Consider the following 19,431-nt stretch of genomic DNA (forward strand, 5'->3'; position numbering starts at 1 on the left):
CTTAAAATATGGATAGAGGGAAGTTTTCGTTTGAGAAAAATAAAAAATAACAATAAAAAAATCTTTAATCGAAATCCGGCTGCGAGCAAAGTCCAATACAAAACACGTGCAGAGGGTAATGGCAGGGGCATGGAATCAACGGCTGCCTCCCTCCTCCGCCTCCCGCTTATATATAAGCAGGTGCTCCTTCCACCGGCCATCCTAACAGCGCGATCGACCGACGGGTCACACTCCTGGAGACCTACCGCTCGATTCCGGCCGCCGGCCACTCCCGATCTTCCGATCATCCCCGCCCGTCGAGAAAGACCGATTTCGGCGCCCGGCTCCTAATTCCGACGTCGCTTTTCTCTTCCAGAGCGACGCCGCCTCTGTTCAGGTAATAACTCCGGCCTTTTCCTCTTCTGTCGTCTTTTCTTCTTCTCTCCGATCCCGAACGTATGGAATTGAACGGCAGAAAATAGGCGGACATTCTTTCTTACTTCCATTTCCGAACCGACGACTCCTAATTTGTTTTCAGACAATTTCTACATAAATGTTAGACAAGATTATCATATAATCTAAGCAGTGGCGTAGCTCTTTAATTCTTTTTTTATTTTTATATAAATTTAATATTTATTTTTATACATATACACCAGTTCTTTAACATTCTTTTATTTTATATTAATAATTTTAATATTTATTTTTAGTGCCCCTACACAGGTGCCCTAATTTTTCTATCACGCGCCCAAAATTTCCATGTCCTTGTACCCATTCACCTATATATGTATATGACACGCCTAAAGTTTCGATGTCCTTTTTGCCCATTCCACGCGAGTTCCCTTACCAGGCAATGTCGGTATCGGTCCGTTGATCGTGATGGTGGGACCGCCTCACATGGTATGACTCGTGCGGATGGGGGCAACGGTGGTCACGGATGGCTACCTTATCGCACCACGCGATCGTGTGCCGGTCGTGGTGTGTGTGGTCATCACGCGCCATAACTTCATCAGCTTTCTTTCATTATGACCAACCAGTATTGTTGTTATCTGAGCTTACATTGTTGATCATCATCATCGTCATTGCAGAGATTGTGTTGACAAAAAAAAATGGTAGCTTTTGTATACATCGATGATAATATCTTACATGCTTAGTTTGATAGACTCATTTAAAAGTTATCAAATATGTTTCCGGTTATCATCTCAATGGCTCTAGTATGAATGTTGCCTATAATCAAAATTGGTGTGCAATCTAATATGTATCGAAACTAAAGAAATTTTTTATTATCTATTGAAACTAAAGAAAATTTGTATGTGCCTATAATCTCAATTAGTGTGGGTCTAATATGTATTGAAACTAAAGAAAATTTTATATTTGGTTTATAGTGGGTGAAATTAAGCCTGGGTACCCGGCCGGGCCGTCGCCGAGTAAAATATTTTTTATTATTTTTTAAACTTAATAATGTATATTTTATAATTAAAATATATTTTATATTATTAAAAATAATTTTTTATTATCAAACGGGTCGGGACGGGCCAGACCCGGGCTATCAGTCTGGGCCCGGGCCCGGGCCCGACGGGCCGTCCCGAGTCGGGTCTTACCGGGTTGGGTTGGCCTGGCCTGGCCCGATGCCCACCCCTAGGTGAAATCTTTGTTGTTTAGACTCCTCAAGGAGCATAACATAGCTGGTCGGAGTAGGAGTTGTATAAACTGCACCTTGTTGTTTTGATTCCCATGGATTTTGATTCCCATGGATGCTACAATCCTAAACCGTTAAAAGGTGGGTTGCACTCCATAGCAGTCTGCTTCCCACCCAAGCCTCAATGCAGATTAAGTCTTCAGAAGCAGGAGGAATATGGTGAGGGCCTTGTTTGAAAGGTGGATAACTCCGACAAGAGCGAAGCCATAATTTTTTTTAGGGGCGGGCCAAACAGTTCGCAGGTCGGGCCAAGAGGAGTGACATTGGGCCAAGAGGAGCGACAGGTCGAGCCAAACTAAAAAAATTTGATTTTTTCAATATAAAAAAAAAATCCTACACTCACCCGAGCCATGGCCTAGGCCCCCCTCCTCCACTGAATCCCGGTCATATGGAAACCCTCATTTAGACTCTTAAATATTTATAATAGGATACTTAGTAGTTATTTTCTTCATTTATATGTTTACATCCCCTAAAAATCTAAAACTTGAGTACTTCTACCCTTCAGCTAGAAATTTGTGGCTTTGCTCCTAATTTGAAGGTAGAATTTGGTGTGCTTCAATGCTAGTTGATGTCAATGAAAAAATGAATAGCTTTTGTTGTTTGGCATGCGTAATTTATTTTTTAGAATTATGCTTCAAGTTGAACCTTAGATCTTGAATTTAAAACCAAACTCGGTCTCTCTTAGGAATCACAAGTCAGATTTTTTCTTTTGACAAGTAAATGGAAGGAGTAAAAAATGAAAGATCTCTCTACCCCACTTAAGATATTTAATTTCATGAATCTTGGCCTTTTGAATTTTTTCGCCATATGCATAATTCGAAGATCAGAGGTAATCAATAGAAGGTGGAGTGTCTTGTGTATATTGCTTAATGGTCGCTCCGGATTTTTTGCATGAAAATGAGCATAAGATTTGCCAGTTGATGAGAAAGTGGCTGCCCATTTTCCAATCGAAAGTAGGAAATGTCCCAAGTCAATGAGAAAAGTACATTTTATCTTATCACTGAAAGTGATCGACATCTATCGAGAAGATTAACCTTCTACGCTTCTTCCGGTCGTAGTAGTCTACAACGTCCAGTGGAGGAGAAAATCAGTACTCGTCATTTTCGTGTTCGACTCCATGGGAAAATTATTCCTTATGAAAATTGATCAGGTGTTGTTTTCTTCGTCAAGTAGGCCCAAAAGTTGACCAACTAAACAGAAATCGTCCATATTTTTCTCTAACAAATATCGTCTTTCCAAAAGCCTCTATAAAAACATGACAAGGCAAAAAAGGGCATTAGGCAGAGAGAAAATATTCTGTGGTTCTTTTCTGATAGGTTTGTTGCATAAAATCTCTCGTGTGTGTTTGTCAAATGACTGTTGGTGATCACATAAATGGACTTTATTGATGCGATACACAGTTCTTGGGGCAAGCCATTGGATTCCTTCTGCCTTTATGTGTTTTACTAGTAACTAGATGGATATTTTAGTAATTTTACAAGGCAAATATTTCTAAATTCTGTTTTGCCTTTATAAGGAGAGAAGTCTTTCATTTAACTACCAAAGACGTTTTGGTTATTTTTAAACCATACCATGTACACCATCCCTTATTAAGGGCCATAACATATAACATGCTGCATGTAATAAAATTTTGAATAAATAGTGGAACCCTAAGATCCTTAATTTCAAATGCTTACATGTTATTAAAGCATTGGAACTTTTTTGGAAGTCCTAATGCTTTTTGAAGTAAACTTTTAAATTTTAAATTAGACCTCTTAGGAAAAAATTTTCCCGATTCCGCACTGTTGTATGCCCTCACTGATCCGGTCCCACTTATCACCAGAGACTTCTTCTGCCGTACAAGAGTGGAAAAAGCAAATGAAAAGGTGAAAGAAAAGATAAACCCCTTTTCAAAGCCAAGTAAAGTTAGCAATGAATGGTCGGGCCTCGCGGCCCCAGCATCGACTGAGCTCTATGAATGGGACCCAAACATTTTTACGGGCTTCGGCAAAGGACAGACACTTTTCTTTTTCCAGCTTTACTGATTCATTAATGCAAAAAATAATCATTTTTTATATTCAAAAGAAAATAAAAACTATTTTTTCCAGGTAGGTCCTTCAGCTCTTACTTTCGAAAGATGTCTTATAATATATATTTTTTGTCACAGTTTCTAAAACCAAGTGGGTCAGCGAATCAATTGAGCATGCGCATATATCACGTGTGCAAACTTGTTCTTACAAAAAAAGATATAAAAAAGAGCATATGCCCAAACTTATATATATAAGGTTTTTGAGTTTAAAAAACTGCCCGTATGCCCATATATTTTATTGGAGAGGGTTATTTTCAAGATCATTGAGTTTGCAGTCGATGGTAAGTCTGAGTACGAGAGGCCGTGTTATGATTATTAAACGTTATTAATATTCTGCTCATGAATTAGTTAATAAGCCCCTAATTCACGTCAGTATTAATGGCTTGACGGGCTTCTGCTAGGTACTGAAAAACCTTTACGATGGAGAAAGTTGCGTGCAATGGACAGGAGAACTCTACCAATCATGCAAAAGCTTCACAGGTACACTTTTTCTCTTACTGTTTAATTTCACCAATACAATATTTTTCATATATATATATATATATATATAAGACTTTGTTCACCAATTACTTCACACACACACACACACACATATATATATATATATATATATATATATATATATAAGACTTTGTTCACCAATTACTTCACAGGTACACTTTTTCTCTTACTGTTTTAGTTTCACCGATACAATATTTTTCATATATATATATATATATGTGTGTGTGTGTGTGTGTGGATAAATGCACTGTCTAACTTGGATTTTATAAGCTAAGAAAGTAAAATGGTTAGTCTTAAATTTCCTATGATTTAAAAAAATCGATTTATCCACCAGATATTCCAGATTTTGCTGTCCGTCTAAAGACGAACACCCTGTTTATGTGTCTGACCTCCGAAGGACAGGCCAACATTAGGTTGATGTCATTTTTTTCTTTTTCGTTTCGCTTTTATATATATATATATATATATAAAGAGATTCAAATATGTTCGATACCAGTTTATGATACAAGATAGTTTATTATGTTTTTAACCATAAGGACACTGGTGACAATTTATGTTGTAGCGATGGTTTATATTTCTTTTAGCTGGGGCCGCTAATTTCAATTCTCATATATGCAAATGATAATTCAATCTCCTGGCAAACACTTGATCTCTTCTACACGGAGCTCTTTGTTGGCATATAAGAAAAGATAAAATATCAAGAGCGAAAGGAGACGAACGTCACATTCTTTTAACAAGTAGGTCCTCTTTCGTTTTAAGAGATGAGTAGCTTCATGATTTCTTTGGCATGAACACAGACGCAGATGGATCAGGCCCGAATTTGTTGTAACCTTTAACTACTCGGCCCGGTAGGGCCCTGGCTCGGGCCAACAAAACGGGCTATCTAGTTGGGTCCGGTTGTGCGGCTTGGGTATACACTTGGCCCGGCTCGATCCGGCCTGTTAATAATTTATAAAAAATAATTTTTATTATTTTTTAAACTTAATAATGTGTATTTTATAATTCAAATATATTTCATATTATTAAAAAAATTATTTTATAGTTAAAAATAATTTTTTATTATCAAACGGGCCGACGGGCCCGAGCCCGGGCTTCGGGCCCAACGGGCCGTACCGGCCCGGCCCGATGCCCACCCCTACCATTAACCGAACTTTTTGGATACAGATTATTTGGGTCTCAAGACGAAAAATTCGTGAACATACAATATTTAAATCGAATCTTATAAGCTAAGAAAACAAAGATGGAAAGATGGTAAATTATCTGAATGTTGATTGCAAAAATTTGATTTGGACATCAGATCTTCTTCAACATTGTACTGTCAATTAAAGGACGAACACACTGCCCTGTTCATCTGTTGGAATCCCTAACAATAACTATTTTGTGGTGTGGCTTTTTTTCTCTCATTCTTTTAATTTGTGTCTTAAAGAAACTTTTTTTAATCATGTCGATTCTTTTTTCAATCAGGAATATTTTAGTTTCGGACCCTCTAACACTTTATATAACTATATTATAATGTATTACTATATAATATAAAAAGTATCATAATATTATATATGTTATAACGACATATTTACATATATATATAATATGTAAACTTATGACATTGTATATAGGGATGTCAACGGATCAGATTCGAATCGGATATATCCTTAATCATGTCTCCTATGCACATATTCGGATTCAAATTCAGATTCTAATTCGAATAAAGAAAGTCATATCCGAATCCGCAATCCAATTTTACAATTCGAATCCAATTTTTATATTTATATCTGAATCTGAATTCAAATTTTGATCCAGATTTTACCAATGTTCAAAATTTAATAGCATTAAATACTACATATTTGTCTAAAAATAAATCTGATTCGAATTTGTGTCCAAACTCGATCAGATATTTATGTATATCCGAATCTGAACTTGAATGGATGTCATTTATTAAATCTGAATCCAATCTGATTTCTTAATCGGGTATTAAATTTTTTTTATATCCAATTTTTTTCTGATCTGATCGGTCGGATATCTGATTCAAATCAGATGTATTGACATCCATAACTGTATATACTATTATAATATGTATATTAACGTTTACATGTATGTAATATAATAAAAAATATTGTAATAATAATGTAATATATGTATATACACATTATAATATATATAGATTATATATATTATATTATATATGTGTATATATGTATTTCAATATATATATATATATATATATATATTATATTTTTTGTTATATATAATTTTTGCCTTATGACTGAAAACAAGCATCTGCTATTCGGATCCAAAAATGTAATAGAGAAAGTGGGAGAGAGAGAGAGAGAGAGATTTTTTTATGTGTGTGTGTTGGAAGAAAAAAAGACCCATTAATTAAAACCATTGTGAGTAAATTGGATGTCTCAAGAATCTTTAAAGAAGCGTTTTTAGAAAAAGAAGTATCAAACACCAAGTTCAAAGAAAAAAAGGAAGTGCTTATAACATGACGAAAGGTGAGCAGTGTGGTATGAGGTTAGTGATCTCTTTTTGTCTCTATAGGCAGACAAGGGAAACTAGACCGATCTTTTAAGAGACAGAATCTACTATTGAATTGAATAAGTGGCAATCCAGTTCTATTCTGCTACATCCAATTAAAGAGTGCCATCTCTTGGTTTTTAAATTTATTTTTAATATTTTGAAAAACTTCTTATTTTCAATTATTGTCTGTATTTTTTATTATTTTCGATTGATTTTCAACCAACTCAGCCGAATGGTGAATCAGCTTGGCTTTGGCAACCTCTTAGCCAAGCTGGATGAAACTCATGTTCCACATTCCTCCATTTAGTTTCGTACAGAAATGAGAATGATTGATGCGATGGTTTTGGTCCGGATTTTCTCTAACCCTTATCCAAACCTAACTAGGTACAGACTATTCTTTGCTCTGAAACAATCCAGATATTGGGCAATGAGTTGCAGTACTGAGCTCAGATCCAAATTAATGAGATCTTTTTTGTATGTTTGAATGTTGATTTGACTGAGCAGACGTATTCTAAAAAATAATAATAATAATAATTAATTAATCACGTACAAATTGCTCTCTTAAAATCTAATAGAAATTTGAATCGGATTCTATTAGATGCCAGATCCAAACCCAAATTGTTGCGAGACTAAAGGAATAACTAACTATTTCCTCATTCTTTTTTTTCAGGCAAGGGTTGATCCAGGGGTTCCTCCCTCATTGACATGGCATCGGAAATTGAATTGGGAGGGAAAACCTCTCTCATCGTTCAGTCTGACTAAATTAGAGATGTTGACGATGGTAATCCTCTCGCCATTCTCTCTGTGCTTTCTTCACTATTATTCAAATCGAAGCAGCGGGATTGGTGGCCGAATTAAAATTGCCATGTGTCAATTAATTAATTTTTATAAATTTCTTTTTCTAGCAAAAATCAGTTTTTAGTTTTTTACCGATTCGTGACCAATTCAGTTGGATGAATTGCCGATTCACCGAAACAGCAGCATAACCGATCCTATTTTCAAACCATTTTCTACAATACTGCTCAAAAAGGTTTTTAATGGAGCCCATTATGTGTCCATCAATAAATCCAATGATCAACTCTAAGGAGCCGTTTAGCAATAGTAACACCTATAAATTTACTCAAAAAAAGAGATAGATAGATTCATGTACAATATAACACACTGTTTAATGAATTTTATCTAAAATTAAAGCAAATTCCGTAGACAATAACAATATGTTACTGATTCATGAATCTAAAACAAATTTATATAACACTGTCTTCCAATGTTTTTATGAATCTGGCCCAATTTTTGGAGTATATTTATAAAATACTAACAAAGTATTACTGTTGTCAAACAATCATCCCTAACAATAAAAATAATAACATATAATGTCATACACAAACCTAAAAAAGGAACACATTCATGGAATGCAAGAACATACTGTCCAGATTCATGGAACATGATACATTTCATGAATCTTCTCAAATCTTTATGGACATTTAATAAAGCAGTTTGTTACTATTCCTATTGTAAAAAATGACTCCTAAGTTCTTAGAAAATAGATTAAGAACTCGCTAATTGTCTTTGCTTATTGTAAAGGCTCCAATCGGTTATCGGTTTTGGCGCTATGTGAAGGAAGAGGAATCGAAAGGACGGGTACATACTAAATACCTTGAATTTTTGTTTATAATCAATGTGGGCTTTCCGTTGCCCGTGCTAGCAATCCGCAATCATGGATGATTGTCTTACCACATTGTTTCTCTTTTGCAGAAGCCAATAAACGACTTCTTCCACCCTCCCAAAATCCTTCCTTGCCAAGGTGTCCCCCTCGGCGGCATCGGGTATTCATTATTAGCTTTTGGATTCACGCACTTTAATTATGTCTCTTCTTCCTTCTCATAAAGAAAGTTTGCTGAATTACCTGATAGAGATGCATATGAGGCATTGAACTTTTTGAACCTTTTTTTTTTTTTTGTACGTTAAAAGTCTTAGGTTGTGAAAGTCAAGTTTTAAGAAACTTCATTTTTTAACTAGCTTTTGAAACTTAGTTTATGCGTAGGATATCAATAGATCAGATTCAAATAAGATATAACTTTATTGTATATACTTTTTCAGATATTCACATATTTTTATTCGAATTGAGATTTGAATATAAGTAAAAACAAGTCATATCCAAATTCAAATCTGAATTTTAAACTTAATCTGCCCCATTTCCAAAACGTACGAGAATTGGATGTATGATCTTTATTAAAACTAAATCCAATATATATATATATATATATATATATATATATATATATATAATCATATCCGACCTTTCAGAATGGTTCGGTTGGATATCTAATGCAAATCAGATACATTAACATTCCTTTTTTTGTGCTTGGGTTGAAAGATCAACCCAAAATATTTTGTCAAAGGCCTAGGGGCCCTCCCGTTCTAACTATGCTAGGCAATTACTTTGAACTTCAAAAGAACTATATGAAAATTACAATGTTTTACACCTTGTAACACGAAATTGTATTTGATGGATGCCACCACCCTGCAAAAATGTCAAAGGGTACTGAGTATATTACTTTTACAAGTATTCAAACAAATAGTTCAATGAACTTCAATCGAACAACATTGCAAAATTTCTTCTTAGTGTTCGGACATTCGATAAAACTACTCAATAAATAACTTGTAAAAATTTTAAATTTATTTTTAAATGCCAAAAATCATAAACGGATTAACATGATGTAAGAACGGTTAAAAACAGACATATTATGGGACCAAGCAATTAAATAATGGGAAAAGTCGAAGTGAAAGAATCAGTCAAATTATATGAAGTTCACAAAATTAGTTCTATGAAACAGTTGAAATTTTAAAAAACGTGAACTTTATTTTCAATTGCACGAGAGAGGGGAGGTTTTCTTAATAAAAACGGTGGTATAATGCACCGTAGACGCAGCTCTATTTTCAGTTAAAACTTACTAAGAAATATGAGGATAGACCACTTCGTATTAAAGATAATGACGTCTGGTAAAGATTTTCATTTCACAGGCAAAAACAAATCACGGTTTAAAAAAAATGCGCTTCTTCCATCGACCGTTGTTGTCACTGTATCCATGAGCAACTTCCTTCTCCTTCGAAATTGCCAATTTCTATTCTCCTTGGGTGCCTGATAAATGGTTTAACCGTCTCTCAGTGCAGGAAGCATCGGCAGGAACTACAAGGGCGAGTTCCAAAGATGGCAGCTCTTCCCCGCAGAGTGGCAAGAGGATCCCGTCCTGGCAAATCAATTCTCTGTAAGCTATCACCGTTTTCTCCTATTTCCATGGATGTTTTCTTGATAATTGGTACTCGTGAATCAGACCATTTCTTGTCGGAGTTATGGAAGGCGTTTCTATTTAAATTCACTCAGTCAAAGCCCGCCATATAAGCTAGCAAGGTTCAGAGAGGCAAAATCCTTTTTGTTTAATTTAGATCTGAACACCTCCATCGGAGTTTCTCTATTAAGTCTTCGTAAGTTTCAACTCTGCAATTTGAAATGTTTCATTATTGCTTGTAAGTATAGTGACAGCTACCAGGTTCTTAGAGACTAATTTGAACATGGCTATTTCATGCTTGATTGCAATCACTGATGCCGCCAAGTCTTATGGATGGAAACCAAGAAACATATGCACATTTTGTTTTGGAGAAATAGTTTTTGGTAAATTTGGCTTTGTTCTTCCATCTAAACAGGATGGCTGGGCTATCTAAGTTGTGTTGGTGATGTCATGGCTCCAAAGCTGCAAAACAGGAAATGTTATCTCCAAGCTTGTTTTTCATGACTAGATTGCCGCACTGTCTTAGACCAAGGGTTCTTACGTTCGAAAGGAGTTATCTCCAAGCTTTCGTTCAATTTGGGAATGTTAGGGCCAGATTTTCCTTTTTCCAAAATTGATTTTGAACGAAACATAAACATTTTACTGTGCCTGTATAATTCAGTATAAAATATGTTTTAGTTTAAGCTGTTTTCAAGAAAAACACTTATTTTTCTACCATAAAAAACTTGATATTATACGAGCCGTTCAATTTTTTATTACTAGAAAAACATGTTAAACTAAAAAAATAACTGACTTAAAGTATGATTCTCACTGAAACACTATTAAGATCATATTTATATGGTTAGGTTATATAAAAAAATACTTTAGCAATCAATTATGGTTAGGTTATATAAAAAATACTTTAGCAATCAATTCTAGTTTTTGTCGCTGACTATATATATATGTGTGTGTGTGAAAATAGAAACTCATGGATAAGTTTCCCAGTTTAACGTTCTGTTGCTTCATGCGCTGAACAATGTGGCTTGATTTAGGGATGGTCTTCGTCCTCGATAACTCTTTCTTTTAATTTCCCAAATTAATTTATGTGAAAAAAAAAACTACACGTTTCATTTTTCTCCTATGCTTTATTCCCTGAATTGATCCTCTTTGACTTAAACTGCCATTATACGTTGAGTTCATGTCACATGAAATGATTTAAATGGTATTGTCTCCCTGTTCAGGTCTTCTGTTCTCGCTCAAACGGTCAAAAGTTTTCCTCTGTTCTATGCCCTGGATGCCCAGATGCCGTCAAGTAAGAACTTTCTCCATTCGTGGCCGGGTTTCATCTAAATGAAAGCATGGTTTGCAATATACGTATGAGAATGAAAGAAAATCGTTTCCAGGTTTCCTTTGGAAGTTCATGTAAAGGGTCCAAAAGAGGCAGATTGTATATTGTTCTGACCTTCAAGAAGTGTTGACTCACGTTTCGAACCTGTGATCTCTTCCTGAGTCACTGTAACCTTACCATTCTAACATTGGCAAAGAATGATCCTTCATGTCATTTATCTGTCAGCTTGCTAACACGTTCACTTTACATAACATGGATGTGCAGAGAAAGTAGTGATTCTGGCATTAGATCTTGGGATTGGAAACTCGATGGAAAAAACTGTACTTACCATGCACTATTTCCAAGGGCGTGGACTGTATATGATGGTAATGGATAGTTCATGATAAATAGAACTATGAGATCGATTCTTTGACTAAAGTTTGAAACTCTATGTTCTAGAAAGTAGTAACATTTGTCCTCTTCTATGCAGGTGAACCTGATCCAGAACTAAAAATAGTTTGCAGACAAATATCACCTTTTATACCCCATAACTACAAGGAAAGCAGCTTTCCAGTTTCAGTATTCACATTCGAGGTGGGGACAGATTTCCTAGCCAGATTTTCTGGTTTTCAATCATAAGGTTTGATGTTTACTGAAACAGTAGACTTATTTTCTCCAGCTAACCAATTCTGGCAGCACTGCGGTTGATGTTAATCTGCTTTTCACATGGACAGTAAGTTAACGCTTAATACTATCCTAGAAGAAGTTTAGAGGCAAGAAAGTGAAATATGCTTATCATTGAGGAGCCATGAAAAATTTTCTTTAATGAATTTCTACTTGGTTGCTACTTGTTTCAAGCAATTTTTCCATCACAAGTAAGTCGAAGGAATGTACATCGATATACACACACTCATGTGTGTGTGTATTTGTATGTAAACAATCAAATCTACCTGATTGTGTGCCTCATAGTGGTAGCTATGTTTTACTCGTGTACTCCTAATACTAGGCCGTCTTTGCACTTGCAGAACTCAGTTGGGGGGAGCTCTGAGTTATCTGGTGGACATTCCAATTCTATATTTACGTAAGGGGGATATTTTGTCTTCCTCTTCTTTGCCAGATCCTTTTCATATGAGTTTGATGTTGGTTTCACATAATTATTAGATGCGGTAACTCTAATGATTTCATTACAGGAAGAAGCATGGTGTGCAAGGGGTACTTCTAAATCACAAGCAAGTGTTTTCCTAAGCACAAAAGAGCTTTTTATATGTCAATCCATTCAACTTGATGTATTATTGTATAAGTGGAACTAATGTTTCCTTTCTTAACTATCTCCAATTTTTCCTGTTGTTGCGATATAGGACAGCAAACGGTCAATCCCCGATTACTTTTGCCATAGCATCGCAGGAGACTGAGGATGTTCATGTATCTGAATGCCCTTGCTTTATAGTATCTGGTAATGGTAGAGGATTATCGGCAGAAAAGATGTGGTGCCATATCAAAGAGGTCAGTTGAGTAGTTTCATCTCCCATCTGCAACCGTGGGTAATTTTCTTTTCTTCTTGAGGTTTTCATTCTTAATTTGGTTCAGAAACTTTATATAAGAAACAAAAACTGTGAGATCAGCATCTATGCAACTCATTTTTTACAAAAGTTTCTACAATTGTTCTTTCCTGGTAGCAACACTTATACATCCCTCCTCCTAAACAGCATGGGTCATTTGATCAGCATGTTCCTGATGGGAACATACTGCCTTCAGAGAAGGGATCATCGATTGGAGCTGCAGTACTTTCCTCTGTTACAGTTCCATCCTATCAAGCGCGTACAGTTACATTCTCTTTAGCATGGGCCTGCCCAGAGCTCAGGTTTGCTAGTGGTAAAACATATCATAGGTGAGTGAAACACGAGTGACAATACTAGGCAGTAGGCAGTTTATAAAACAATGTGTGCTGACGGTGATGATGTCTCATGCTAGACGATATACCAAATTTTATGGCTTCAATGGTGATGCTGCAGCAGATCTTGCACATGATGCTATTATGGGTAAATTTCCAACCTTCTACAAGTTGCAAGTGATGCTGCTTGCTCGTACCATTACAACCAGTGAACAGTATTATTTGTGTCGCACGATACAGGCTCGTATCATGCGATACGTTTCGTATAGGTCTGAAAAACCTATACAGCATGCCTACGATACACGATACACTTGTGTATCATAGGCGATCATCCGTATCGTGTGATGTAGGGGCCATATTGTACGATACATCCGATGCACCCTCGTATCGTACGATACAAGGATAAAATGATTTTTTTATGTTTTTTTTACAAAGAAACCTCTTTCTTCCTCTTTTTAAGCATGTCTAAAAGTTGTGAAAAGCGGGAGCTTTACTAGGTTTTCTACAAAAAATGCCCATTTATATGATAAATCATCGATTTAGGGGAGAACTCGCTTGTGGAGAAGAAGGTTTGATCATGGCCATGTGGGAACAATGAGACCTTGATTGATGAATCATGACATATTATATGTTGTGAACTTGTAATATAATCTAAGACACTTTAAAGTTGTGATGGACGCTTATTATGTTATTATGAATTTCTTATTTAAATGTATTGTTAATATAGCTTATGAATGATGTGATGAGGTTTTTATATAGAACACATTTTTTTGAAATTTTCTTTGTTTTCCTGATTTTACCTATTTTTTCCAATTTTTTTCTAATTTTTCTATTTGTAAATTTTTATGTATTAAGAAATTAATTTATGATACTCTACGCTACATTTACGATATGTTACGATACAATGTATAGGTCAGCCCCACCAATACACGTTAGGATACACCTTCAACAACATTGGTTTCAAGGCTAAGTGGTCCATTTTTGGATTACACTAGTAGATCTCCATGCACTTTGATAAAGACATGATGCTTGATACCTGCAACTTCTAAAATCTTTTGAGGGTTCTGAAAATGTAGATTATTTGTGGTAAGCTGTTTAACATGAAATAAGTAACTCCTAGGCATAAAGAATTGCAATTTAAAAAAAGAAGCACATAACTCAACATCCTAGCACACGATTTGAAGTTTCAATTTGCTAGAACAGTTGCCATCAAGCATGAGATTAATGCATGTAATGATTGGACTTCGTAAAATGTAAATAAATCAATGAATAAAGAAGAAGTTGGTACATATATATGTTAATGTGTATGCGTATATGTATGTGTGCATAACTGTGTATCTGCTTGTTTGCATGTGCACTCTTTGTTAATGTTATAGAATCATAAAGCATGAAAATAGATAGGGTACTGAAAATATCTAGTTTCTTGTAATTTATCAAATTTCCAAATGTCATCTCTCTTTTATTGCTATGATTTTTTTGAAGTTATTAGATATTTCAATTTTAAAATGAACATAAAGAAGCAAAAAGATGGTTAGTGCCACTGTAATGCTATAAAGTAAAAATACACTGCTTTTGCTTATTATAAGATGGTTTTCTTTCTTCTGAATCCTTTTTTAACAGGTCATCAAGAATGGGAATCTCAAATTGAAATGTGGCAGCATCCTATTCTCCAAGATAAAAGGCTTCCAGATTGGTATGTTATCCAAGTTTTACCTCATTGTAGAAAATTTTAGAAACATCATTCAAGTGTTTTTGCAGGTATCCAGTCACTCTGTTCAATGAGCTCTATTATCTAAATGCTGGCGGAACAATATGGACTGGTTTGTTTTGTGTTTCTCATATTCTTGAATTAGATTATATCAACTATTGTCTACCATATTGAAGCATTCAGCTATTTGATTTTTTTTTGCAGATGGCATGCCTTGTATTCAGAACAAATTTTCTACTATTGATGAAAAGGTTTCCTCTAATAAAACCACTTCCCAGAGCAAAAATATCGATACTTCAGTTATTGTCCTTGATAGGATCACTACTGCTCTTGATAAGACACGAAGCTCAAGTGCATCAAATGCAGCTTTTGGACCTACATTTCTTGAAGAGGGAGAAGAGAATGTTGGACAGTTCTTGTATCTTGAAGGAATAGAATACCTTATGTGGAACACTTATGATGTGCATTTTTATGCGTCATATGCTCTTATCATGACGTTTCCCAAACTTGAACTCAGCATCCAAAGAGATTTTGCAGCAGCAATAATGATGGATGACCAGGGAAAAGTATATACAATCGTTGATGGGAAGTGGGCTACTAGGAAGGTTATTGGTGCTGTACCTCATGATATTGGACTTCATGATCCATGGTTTGAAGTAAATGCCTACATTCTGCATGGTACAAGTAAATGGAAGGACTTGAACCCAAAATTTGTGCTCCAAGTTTATAGAGACTTCATTGCAACTGGGGATATGGCATTTTGTCGTGCTGTCTGGCCATCAGTTTATGTTGCCATGGCTTACATGGAGCAATTTGACAAAGATGAAGATGGGATGATCGAGAATGAAGGTATTCCTGATCAGACCTATGACTTGTGGTCTGTAACTGGCGTGAGTGCTTATACTGGAGGGCTTTGGGTGGCAGCACTAGAGGCAGCTTCTGCCATGGCACATGAAGTTGGTGATAAGATTTCTGAAGATATGTTCTGGGCTAAGTATGAAAAGGCTAAAAAGGTCTACAATACATTGTGGAACGGATCTTATTTGAATTATGATAACAGTGATGGCCCTACAAGCTCATCAATTCTAGCAGATCAATTGTCTGGACATTGGTATGTCTGACTAGTTATATTATCACCATCTTGCATATGTATTTTCCCCTTACCAATTTTTTTCTGCACTTGTAACATAGTAAAAGAGTGATCTTCATCTTGGAAGATGAGACTACCTTACAAATATATGAAAGATTGCCATTCACATCCATATATTATGCTAACTTGTCTCGCTTTGAAGGTATGCTAGGGCTTGTGGTCTTGCCCCAGTTTTGGATGAAGAAAAGGTACATACTGCACTTGAGAAGATTTATAACTTCAACGTGTTACAATTTAAAGATGGCAAATGGGGGGCTGTCAATGGGATGCTACCGAATGGTAGGGTTGACACAACAGCAATGATGTCAAAAGAGGTATGGCCTGGAGTGACTTATGGTTTGGCAGCCACTATGATACAAGAAGGCATGGAAGAGATAGCTTTTAAAACAGCAAGAGGAGTATATGAAGCTGTTTGGTCTCAGGAAGGACTTGGGTGAGCTCCATCAATCTCATGCAACTTATGTACATGCTATGTTTGTAGGCTGCAATTCACTTGCATGCAAGATCAGGTTTACAGGTCTTCTTATTTTAAACTTTTTAAAAAATCCATTTTAAAGTCGCACACTATAGGCAGGCCATGTTTCAATTCCACTAGCATTAGCATTAGATGTTTAGAAAATTTAAGTAAAATCTCTTTTGAAATGCTAATGGTGAATGCATGATCATTTTCATAGTGTGTTGAAAGATTTGGCAATTTTAGTCTGATTATATTTTGGTACTTTACCTTCTCTTGTGCTAGTAAGTATGGGCTGATAAAAAAAAAGGAACTTGCCAATAACAAGATTGTACTTGTTCTAGGCTTAATGTTTCCATGATGACAGTTAGACTAGCTTTTTGACATTGGTATTGGCTTAACAAAAAATACAAATATAATAGCAACTATTTATTTAGGATGCTTATGCAGTTCTTTATGCAAAACGTACGCATAACCAACTAAGTGAAGTTTTCTATGAAATTAGCACAAGGGGGTATGATAATAGAATAAGATGTAGTATATACGGTTGGGCATGGAGTTTAGTTGTTTCCATGTGTATGCTTGTGTATGAACATGTGAATTTTCTATTTAGGTTGATGCTCACATTACTGATAAAAAAAATCTTAACAGAACTTTGCTAACACTTGATACTCATGCAGTTGTGCATTTCAAACACCTGAAGGCTGGACATGTGACGAAAAATACCGTTCTATCTCTTATATGAGGCCTCTTGCTATCTGGGCAATGCATTGGGCTTTGTCGCCACCAAAACATGTTAAGGAAGTACTCACATCAAGAAAATCTGAAGATGATATGATCAAACACCATATTGGATACAAAAATGTTTCAGAAATATTGAAGTTGCCTAAAGAGAAGTCAAGGAGCTTCCTCCACATTCTTTATGACCATACTTGCAGAAGATGGTGGACTTAGTAGTCGATTGTGATTGGACTTGTAATAAGTTCTTGCAAAAATTATTACATTTTAAGAGTTCTCCAGTCAAGGAGCTTCCTCCACATTCTTTATGACCATACTTGCATAAGATGGTGGACTTAACAGTCCATTGTGATTGCACTTGGAATAAGTTCTTGCAAGAATTATTACATTTTAAGAGTTCTCCAGTGGCATATCCCTCCCAAAGGACACATTATCTCTTTTGTGTAAAATTTTAAGTATTTTGAATAAATGGCTCACGGTTTTATTCATGAGAAATGTCTCATCATGCAGAAATCCTTAGTTGAAAGTTGAAACTCATATTCTAAGGTTCTAGTTCCTCAAACCAAATGGATGGGATTTTCTTTTTCAATAATCTAGGAGTTAGAATAACAATAAAACATATTACCTCCATTGTGTAATTGGATTCTAAGGTAGTTGTAGTAGGAAGAGTTTTAACTTTTGGCTCTTCTAAATTTTAATTTAGGTTACAAAAACCATGATTTTTGAAGTAGGTCTTTGTCTTGGCAATAAAGAGCCAATAACTATGAAGTGCATCTTGAATTAAATATAGGAACTGCATTTTGTGGTTAGTTTTTACAAAAAATGGACATAAAAATATTAAATCTTGGCAATTTCTGTCAATGCAGGTAGACAATTGATAAATGCTTGGACTAACAAAAATGCAAGAATCATTTCTCAAAATTATGCAAGGAAACTAATTTCTAGGACAGGCCATAGGGATCATTTCCAGTAAGCCTTTAACTAAAACCATAAAAAAAAATTAACATTCTCCTATGCTTTCCCAATTAATTTAATTGTAGGGTTTTATCTAGATAAGGTTAAATTTGTCTTTCAGATCAAGTTATTCTTTGAGTTAAATTTGTCAACTGAACTTTTTTTCTTTGAACCAAATGATAACACTACCATTAAAAAATTAAGCAAAATAATTAATTGATAGAATGACGTATACTTATTGTTTAAATGACTCTTTTGCCAAGTAGCTGACTATCGTACTTTGCTAACCATAATTCAATTCAAAAAGGCAGTCTTGTCTTGGAAGGCAGACCATCTTACATTTGTGTATATTAAGGCCAATAGAGTTAATCATGTATTAATATTGTTAGGTAAAGCTAAATGGGGAAACCCAAATTAATAAACATGAACTTTCTCATTATGGAGACTAGTTAGTATTTTTATTACATTAACCAACCTTGAGTTAGTAACAACCTATGGTTAATTACTAAAAGGCTAAATTTTATTAATGGTGCAATTTATGAGTGTCATTTGAGGGTCATTTCTTGGTATCAAATCTTTGGGCGCCTCAAGTTTTTTTATTCTTATCTCCTTAGTAAATTTCACTAAATAAAATTAAAAAAAAACAAGAGATTGGCTAAAAGGTAAATTATTAGTTGTCAGAAATTAGTTGTAAATTTAGTTGTAAATCAGTTAAATAAGACTGTAAAACATGCTGCTAAGATCCAAAGAGTACAATAGTATAATATAATTATGAAGAATCTATGTTAATCTTTCACATTGTTAATCTACAAAGAGTTATTCATTAGCTAGCTCCTTCGTGGACAAACTCACATTTGACCAATAGAACTCCAATAGAATAAAATACAAAAATAAAAATAAGATAATACAAAAAAAAAATACAAAGGACCTATATACAAGCATACATGAAAGTCTCATGTGTGTGTGTGTGTGTGTGTATATATATATATATATATATAGTATCTGTGTGTGTGTTTGTAAATACAACCATACATGCATTTACACATAAACATGTACATTGAATACATACAAGTATTTATTTATAGTAATTCTATCAGACCGCACCCCCACCCCACCAAAAAGAAGAAAAAACTTATGGTTTAATCACTTAAAGTTTGTTCAAAAGAAAATCTGATCTAGGAC

At 35.0% G+C, this 19,431-nt stretch overlaps 2 protein-coding genes across 3 annotated transcripts in view; both read left to right on the forward strand.

The window, feature by feature from the left end:
* The window catches only part of LOC116263650 (uncharacterized), a 109,231-nt gene that overhangs the window by 32,283 nt on the left and 57,517 nt on the right, over window positions 1–19,431 (forward strand). The window lies entirely within an intron of this gene.
* On the forward strand, window positions 110–17,768 carry LOC116265547 (uncharacterized). The gene is made up of 20 exons (XM_031646230.2): window positions 110–376; window positions 4,145–4,223; window positions 7,432–7,542; window positions 8,343–8,399; window positions 8,514–8,584; window positions 9,928–10,027; window positions 11,269–11,339; window positions 11,640–11,740; window positions 11,845–11,948; window positions 12,034–12,087; window positions 12,380–12,435; window positions 12,545–12,583; window positions 12,713–12,857; window positions 13,061–13,242; window positions 13,326–13,393; window positions 14,866–14,938; window positions 15,004–15,065; window positions 15,158–16,064; window positions 16,246–16,536; window positions 17,238–17,768. Exons 2-20 carry the CDS (start codon window positions 4,164–4,166, stop codon window positions 17,509–17,511), a joined length of 2,826 nt encoding a protein of 941 aa, XP_031502090.1. The 5' UTR covers window positions 110–376; window positions 4,145–4,163; the 3' UTR covers window positions 17,512–17,768.

Source organism: Nymphaea colorata, chromosome 1 (genome assembly GCF_008831285.2).
Source record: "Nymphaea colorata isolate Beijing-Zhang1983 chromosome 1, ASM883128v2, whole genome shotgun sequence".
Taxonomy (NCBI): domain Eukaryota; kingdom Viridiplantae; phylum Streptophyta; class Magnoliopsida; order Nymphaeales; family Nymphaeaceae; genus Nymphaea; species Nymphaea colorata.

Excerpts from the sequence above, each read along its gene's own strand:
- LOC116265547 (XM_031646230.2), top strand. The coding sequence starts at position 4,164 with ATGGAGAAAGTTGCGTGCAATGGACAGGAGAACTCTACCAATCATGCA. Across the intron at positions 12,584-12,712 it reads GGGGTACTTCTAAATCACAA|GACAGCAAACGGTCAATCCC; the intron begins GCAAGTGTTTTC and ends GTTGCGATATAG. Across the intron at positions 15,066-15,157 it reads TGGCGGAACAATATGGACTG|ATGGCATGCCTTGTATTCAG; the intron begins GTTTGTTTTGTG and ends TTTTTTTTGCAG.